This window comes from Phoenix dactylifera, chromosome 1 (genome assembly GCF_009389715.1).
Source record: "Phoenix dactylifera cultivar Barhee BC4 chromosome 1, palm_55x_up_171113_PBpolish2nd_filt_p, whole genome shotgun sequence".
Classification (NCBI taxonomy): Eukaryota; Viridiplantae; Streptophyta; class Magnoliopsida; order Arecales; family Arecaceae; genus Phoenix; species Phoenix dactylifera.
Genome location: NC_052392.1, coordinates 33,485,204 through 33,493,440, shown reverse-complemented (window position 1 = coordinate 33,493,440; position 8,237 = coordinate 33,485,204). Strand labels below are relative to the sequence as shown.

Sequence of the window (8,237 nt, the reverse complement as noted above, 5' to 3'; positions counted from 1 at the left end):
ATGAGGTGAGATCAAAAGGGAAAAGAAGAAACAATGGCTTTTTAATGTAACTATAAGATACCATATGATCAAAGGCAAAAACAAGCCAGTCATTTGAGCTAAAGACTTAAACATGCAAATATTAGCTTTATGAAACATAATAGATTATAATTGGATAAATAGACAAGATTCGTATGGCTATTACAATCAAGTTGCCTAACAATGATCTGCACTTTGAAAAATGAGTTCAGTGTCCATATGAGAGAAATAAACATAGATCAAAATGTCAAGGCTGTTTATCTTGGTTGGTCGGCTAAGGCGACGCTCCCAAAACTTTGGTGGTTCAAGAAAAGAGGCCGAGATCTTGATGGACCAAAAATCAGAGAGGTAAAATATAGGGCTCGTTTGGTTTGCGGGAAAAGAAGGGGAGAAAGTGTGGTCAACGGGAAAGTAATGTCTCTTGTTTGGTTGGAGTTTTCAAAGGAGAGAGACGGAAAAATTGCATTTTCATGGAAATATGATTCCCACATTTCATGGAAAAGTCAGAAAGTTACTTTCCCATGAGGCGGGAATCACTCTATTTTTACTTTTTTCCAAAAAAGCCCTTCAACATTAAAGAAGCATTAAAAAAGCATTAAAGACCTAATTTTTATTAAGGGCATAATAGAAATTATACATAACTTTTCCAGAAAAGTGGATGACCAACCAAACATAAGCACTTTGAAAATTTGTCACTTTTCTATGGTCAACCAAACATGCCAAAAGTACTTTCCTAGGCATCCTTTTTCTAAGAATTTGTTTCCTAGGAGGAAAAATGTTTCCCGCGAACCAAACGAGCCCATAGGGATTTGATAGGTTTGGGCTGCCGACCTAGAAATAAGGTCCGACCGATGCTGGTAGATCAACATTCCTGAAGAGATAGAGAGAGAAGGAATCAAGCAAGGGATGGGAATTTCTTTTTTTTTTTCTTTTGATTAACAAAAGAACAATGACCGAATTTTGAGACAACATCTGGTTGAGGCATCTATCAAATTTTTGGCAAGCAATAAAATGATCCTCGTGAAAAGCACCTACTAAACCTCATGTTGCCCAAAACCTGAACCCAAAAAGCCATAGAAATGAGAGGTTAGAAGTGTTCCCGTTTCAGAATAAAGAAATATCAAACCATGTTGGAAGAGTAAGGTTCTTTGGGTAGCTTTCCCTAAAAGGGAATCTTAGCTTATATTTGGTGAGATATAAATAAAATAGGTTGGAGAAGGGATGAGAACCGACGACTCGCCTTTGAAACAAGAGAGATGGAAGGTCTTTGGTTAGTGACTCGATCATACATGCCTGCGAGGCTTGGTCATGGGTGCCAGCGACGACGAAGGCAAGGAGAGAGAGAAATCTGGCTATTTTCGGCAATCATGCGCAGCCACCAAGATTCTCGCATCTACTCGGAATTCCAGCGATGACAGTATGCGCAGCCACCAAGATCCTAGCAAGATTTTCCCCACGTGTTGCTAGATCCTGACGACCAGCCTAGATATTGCTGGGGGAAACAAGTGATGGTCCACGGACCATAGTTCGGCCCCTCCCGGTCAAAAGGCCCAAAAGTTCGGGCTTTACATCAATAAAACCAGCCTATCATTAAAATTCTGTTGGCTGGATCTAGAGAACACTCATCTATATTTAGGTGCAGGAGTTCTGTAGTAGCTCAATTATCCACTCAGTTTTCCATTAGGGATCACTCTAGTATCCCTTGATTTTTGGAAAAGTTCTAATTTTTCTTGCTCAAGTCAGCAGAAATCCTTAAGGAGAGCAGTTAATGAACTATTACAAACAGAATTATAATTACTAGATTAACATATCAACAGATGACTTAAGATAACAGCTACTAGCATCGCAATCTCATACAAAAAGCCCTGCCATGAACCTAGGTAGGAGTTCAGGGATAGTCAGGTTTATATAACAGCTCATATTTTGCCTACTATATTCTGGTGATTCTTATCAAAGCTTTTCCCTCAAAAAACTCTATAGTGAAGTCAAGGGATTATGGGAACCTTATAATCATTAGCATTGTGCTTTAGGGTGGTCTAGCAACTTCTCTCCGTATGTGCGCACATACACGCGTGTGCGTGCGTGCGTGCGTGTGCGTGTATAGTTTTTCTGTTGAAGATTATAGGCTAAAAAGTTGGCTTTAACAAATTGACACACCATTAATGGATTATTAAGTTTTCCATTCATGTTATGTAGCTGCTGTACCATGCTCCTAAGGTCCCCCTGGTGGAGCCTCTTCTCCTCTTGTGAATTGGTGATAAACCTCCATCTTTACAATGAAATCAACAGCTACAAATAAGCAATGCGCAAAACAGCATGGAACCAATGTTACATCTTTTTTTTCTGTCATGTCTAGTAATAATACTTCATGCAAAAGATACATTGGGTGGCTCTTGGTTGCTCCATTGCCATACCAAAGCTATTTCTCAATTATTGTCTATGAGCATGGCGATTTTTTTTTTTTGGTCCAGATGGTAGGAAATTTTAAAAAAGAAATTTTAGACTTTTCCTTACTGGAAGAACTTATTGTATAATTGAGACCTTAAATTTTAGGGATTTTTTTTTTTATTCCAGATACTTTAGGCACTTTTTTTGATCCGAGGAATGCTTTAGCTAGGTAATTTAGTTGAGACATTAAACTATATAGCTAGTGAATTAGCCATAATAGCATTGTTGTGAATTAGCCGACTAGGAAGGATAACAATTATGTTGAGTCGCGAATCAACGGGAATTGAACAAAGGTGGATGCCTAGTAATCATGCCCAAATGTTCTTTCAATCATATTTTATGAAGTTTCATACTAGTTTTATGTTTTTTTTTCCTTCTAGCCTTAAAGCTATTAGAATTGTTTTTATAGTAGTAGCCCAAATGTTTATCTTTAAATACTGTAGGCTTTATGAGCATTCAAATCTTGCAACACCCTTGGAGAATTTAAAGAAAAAAAAAATAGCTCAGTATTTCTAAGGAACAAAGACTGGACCTCTATAAACCAAGTTTGTGTTCCGTATCTTTATAAATACAGAGGCAGACTAAGATCAAATGATGAAGATTCCGAGCCTATTTCAGCCTGGTGGCTTTCAACTCCTTAAATGGATGACCTCGGCCTTGGCATTAATACAGGCCTTTGATACTTCTAAGAGACCAATGTCAATGTGAACATGTGAATTAAAGACATCGCAACAGTATCTGTTTTAGTTGGATCTTTCTAAAGCAACAGTATATGTGGACTTTCAATCCCTCCCTTCGTTTGGTTACAGACTTTCCAATCCACTTTACTATGAGATAGCCCTGCTTTTTCTCCACTTTAGATGTGGCTTAGCCATTAAGCATGGACTCAGCCACCTTTGCCACTCCACTCAAATTCTACTGCCACAACTTTTTTCAAGAGGAATCTCCTACACTTATATCACATGGAGTTGTTTGGGTTTGGAATGAATCCCCCCATGAGGAAGCATGTTCATCTTTGTCATCGACAAGAGATAAACATTAGCCATTTGCCCACACATAGCTAAGATCCTCCACAGGAAACATCAGGAAACACACAAGTCAAAGAAAGTCTTTCTTAATCTTGAAACTAATCCTTGGTTTGCACATTTATTACTCTATCAACTATTTAGCAGGATTCTACTCAATGAGGGACTTAAACAAGAGAGAACTTCCACTTACTATCTTCATCAGGTTCCTCACTGAAAATGTCTACCATGATCTAAGGGTTTATTAGTAGACTAGCCTAACACAATTTTAATGGGTTTGACCTGCATGGCTTAATTTACAGTGCTTCAGAATTAGTCTATCTGGTCTGGCCTATTAATGATTTCGTACATGATCTGCCTAGAAATGTTGTCCTGATGTTACTACTTGGTCTGTTTAGAATTGCATGCAGAGGATGTCAGCTGAATTGAGCTCCCATGTTTATAATCTTGTTTATCGCATTGCATTTTCAATTTCTAAGTTCTAGATTAAGGTTCTTTTACACACATACATGGAAAGGATGGGGGGAGGTTGTCGTTTGGGTTCAAAGATTCAGTATTTATGCAGTCAAAATCTAATGATGAATGTTTAGGTACCATTTTCCTGGAAATGAAAAAAATGCTATGGTTAGAATTTATAGTTGTTTCGAATATTTTATTCAAATGTTTTTCATATATATTTTTTTAAAAAGTGATCTCCACAGGAAAATGCAGAGATCTTGTTCGCCACCCATAAGAAATGGGCATTTGATCTTGTGCATTCATCTGGTTAATCACCACAAGTAAAATTCATCACATTTCACTCTCAAATACTTCTCAACTACGAAGTAACCGTGGCAGCATCCTATTGTGAAGGAAAAAGATATAGTTCCCTGCCTTGGATTATACAATTCTAGCTTCAGGCCAGTATATCAAGCATCAGAGATATAGACAAGATCATAGCAAAATCATGAACAAAGAAAGGGAAAAAGAATTTCTCACAAACTATATAAGAAAAGAAGAAAGAGGAAAAAATAGTGCAGTCAAAAATTAGTTCCCCATATCCCTTTAGATGAGAACTTATCTATCTTGATAACTCTTTGTTTCGGGTGGCGACATCTGCTATCATTTTCCTTAATATTAGCTATCATGATGTCTACCTTTACAATGTGATGATCTGAAGTCCCTTTCGAAGAGAGAACTCCATAAGATCCAGGCACAAACTTATATGGTGAATTTGGTGAGGCTAGTATGTAATCAACCCTTGTCCCATACTTGCATGTCCCTTGCACATCTGCAATGGAGAACAGAAACAGTGTGAGGAGCAAGATAGTCTATCTGATCACAATTTCCACTGCTCTTTAAAAGTGGTGTCATTTAATTGAAGCATCTACTTTTCTTTTCTTCTACAACCTAAATCTTGCTAGAATTGTAGTTGAAGTAACTCCATTACCTTGCCCTTTTGCGACTACGACAACAGCTTCACATTCCCCTGCAAAGTTCTTGGCATCCAAGTAGTGTTTCTCCTTCAAGAATTTCATCACCTCAACTTTTGGTGTTGGTTTCCCAATCTCTTCATTATACTGCAATGAATATTTGAACTTGTGTGAAGCCTTGAAATCTGAAACTGACATCCAGTTACAAAAGAAGGCCAGGCCAACCCAGGACCACATGAAGGCTAAAGAAAGTTAAGGCCCTTTTGGTATTGCTTCCTTTTTCTGTTTTTGTTCTCAAAAACCCTAGAAGAAAACTGAAGTAGACCTGACAACATCTATGATAAAAACCCTTTTGTTTTTGAAATTGTTTGTAAAATCTTTAGAGCATTTGAAAGCGAAGATTTATCGCTTTCAAAAACGAGTAAAAGCAATGAATAGCAGAAATTCTGTGCAAATGCTGCCTTCGACATCAATCTGAACATGGTATTTTACTAATTTGTAAAGAAACAAAACACTAAGGCAGCAAAAATGACAAAGTGGCCCTTGGTTGTCAATCATAGTTGAGATATTTACCTTGACAATATCAGCCCATCTTTCAGCAGAATAGTCTGTTTCTTCAAGAGCATTCAATCCTCCGGCTAGTATATGCGGTCCATCACTGAATCTAAGTATGGAGTTCATTTGCTTCATTCTCCAATTTTCGTCGAGATGGTCGAGATGCGTGCAATGGAAGTTTACTTCTCCTGCGTTGGGGACCTCGATCGTGGCCTTCAACACATTTCTGTGGGCAAATTACAGCATTAAAGAGCATATGGTCAGTTAACAGATTCATGGAGCTAAAAATCTTCCAAACAAGGCAAATCGTATGCTCTAGATTGGGATTCCTCATCTGATCATAACTTAAGTCCAAAATTAGATAAAGCATTGCAGATGAATTATGATCAAGGAGTTGAGACACATGATTTACTTAAAAATTCAGAAGAGTTTGCAATAATACTCTGTTCAGTCTTTTAGCTAGGCCACTGAGACAAACTGCTCCAGGTACTCAGATGTCAAAGTAGAAAAAGGCATTTGAAATTAAGATATGTGGAAACCAAACAACTTCTAGAGACACTAATTTGTATTGTTTGCTTCATCTTTCCCATCTATGTGCTGTATTGCCAGAAATAAAAAAAAAAAAAAAGAGGAACCAAAGACTCCCCACCTTTAAATAAATTTTGACAAGCATCTACGACAAAGATTTGTTTCATTCTTATTAATTAATGAAAATAAAAGTTCTTTTGGCATGACAACCATGTTACAGAGCAGCTGCGATTAGCTTATGATTACCAAACCTAAGAAGAAGTTTCCTTTCTCTTTACAATATAGTTGCTTATATTAATCAAACTAAGCAATCTATTAACATGGGCACGGCTTTTCAATAAACAGTCTTCTTCCTTGGATTCCAAGGGAATGTCAAGTCACTGCTTTCCATTTCATTACTCTAATTCCCTTTCCATAGAGTAAGCAAATTATCATCAATAATGTAGAAAACCAACTCCTCTATGTCCCCATAGAAACCAGATGATTGAAGGATTCATCCCTCAAATCACCTTCATTTCTTCTTTTTTTTTTGTTGTTGTTAATAACTGTCATATGGATTTTATGATCATTCGGTTGCCAATTCAGAATCACACTTCCATTACTAATAATATGCATAAAAGGCATAAAAGATTTGAACTTCCAAACAATTATTTGCCAGAGATTCATATGAACAAACAGAAGAATTTTCATAGAAAAACTGACCTGAAGTCAGTGTCGTCAAAGATTTTCTGAACTCTCCAATGTTTTATAGGCCATTTCGAGAGGATCGCATTCCCATACTCCGGCGCCCAACTCTCAGCAAACACATAGTTCATCCCCAGCCCGGCCGCCAAGTCCGATAAGGGCTTCATCCCCTTCTCCTCCTCCGCCTTCACATTCTGCAGCCCAATTATATCAGCACCAACCTCTCTCAAGACATCCAAAACACTCCTACTGCCCCTGAAGCTCTCCCTCCCCCTCTCGCCCCTGAGGGGGGCTGAAAGGCTAAAGCTATAAGACACAGGAGCTTTCCCTTTCCAATCCGCTCTCGTACTGTCATAGCCTTCTTTAGTAGAATTCATCTGCTTGCTTCGCTTCGCCGAGATTTCATTGTCAGGGAGATTGATAGAAACTCTTAAATTAGACCTTGCAAAACTCTGCTGCTTTAATATGCTCTTTGGCCGATCATTTGCTGTTTTGCACCGGATGTCGAGCTCCACAGGGTCGACGTTCGAAGATCTTTGGACCTCCGGGACGGCAGGAGCCATCGAAAACATGGCAGCATTGAAGGTGGCGATCCGAACCGGCCTACCGGCTTCTTGCGCATTTGGCAGGCTGTGGACTCTTATCGAGGCCTCACCACCGGCGGCGGCGGCAGCTGATTCATCCTTCATCTTTGACCGGCCGAACCTCCGAATGACCACCCGGGACTTGGCCCGCCGTCGAGTGGGCCACCGGCGCTGCGGGCAAAGGTGGCGGAGCTTGAGCTTGACCGTTCTAAGCATCGAGGTGAAGTGGGAGCGGCAGTAGCGGAATGAAGGTGTTTTTAGTTGGGAGAAGGAGAAGAGATTTGCTATGGTTTTCCCAAAACCATAGCTCTTGCTTCTTCTTCCTCCTCCACAGAGGGATGACATGAGATGAGACGAGATGAAAGAGAGAGAGAGAGAGAGAGAGAGAGAGAGGGCTTCGTTTTGCTTTAGATTGGGTTTAGTTAGGGAGCAGGCCAAAGCATTCATCTTCTAGTTTTGTTTGGAAAATGGTAGGAGGACACGTGGCGGTGAGATGAGAGGTAGAGAGAAATAAATCTATTAAATCTCCTTCCTCAACTGCCCCGAGAAGGTTAGGGTCCCTCATTGGCTTTTGGCCGGCAGGGTGATGCTATTGAGCCTATTTTAAGGGGATAAACAACTGGCTTCTTCAACGACTCCATGACCTCGAACCATGAATACCATGCAAGTAGGCTTCTTATTCCGATATAGTTTCTTCCATCTTGTTGACGCTCAACTATATATAAAGACATATACAGCTCACTCATTCATATAACTACAGATTAAAGTATTGATGCAAGGAGTGCTACACTACGAAGAAATTATATCCTGCATCATATGGCGGTGCATCATACCAATCATGCATCTCAGTTTGAGCTCATGCACCCTGCGCACCTCATGCACAGCTGATATGGTACGTATGATGCAGGATATAATTTTTCGACAACACGGAGCCTATCTGAAATGAAGGCTCAATTCTCTAGAATGGATAAGGCATGGATATA

The 8,237-nt window shown here is 39.4% G+C and overlaps 1 protein-coding gene across 1 annotated transcript; it reads right to left on the bottom strand.

The window, feature by feature from the left end:
• Window positions 1-4,309: 4,309 nt before the first annotated feature.
• On the bottom strand, window positions 4,310-7,681 carry LOC103710938. Its single transcript, XM_008796872.4, has 4 exons — window positions 6,689-7,681; window positions 5,477-5,684; window positions 4,921-5,050; window positions 4,310-4,761 (listed from the first exon to the last, which is right to left on the bottom strand). Exons 1-4 carry the CDS (start codon window positions 7,597-7,599, stop codon window positions 4,511-4,513), a joined length of 1,500 nt encoding a protein of 499 aa, XP_008795094.3. The 5' UTR covers window positions 7,600-7,681; the 3' UTR covers window positions 4,310-4,510.
• Window positions 7,682-8,237: the final 556 nt, after the last annotated feature.

What these genes read in the sequence shown, in the direction of transcription:
- LOC103710938 (XM_008796872.4), bottom strand. Translation starts at nt 7,599, where the DNA reads ATGTCATCCCTCTGTGGAGGAGGAAGAAGAAGCAAGAGCTATGGTTTT. An exon ending in GATGGGCTGATATTGTCAAG is followed by an intron (nt 5,051 to 5,476) that starts GTAAATATCTCA and finishes TATTCATTGCAG; the next exon opens with TATAATGAAGAGATTGGGAA. An exon ending in CGTAGTCGCAAAAGGGCAAG is followed by an intron (nt 4,762 to 4,920) that starts GTAATGGAGTTA and finishes TCTCCATTGCAG; the next exon opens with ATGTGCAAGGGACATGCAAG.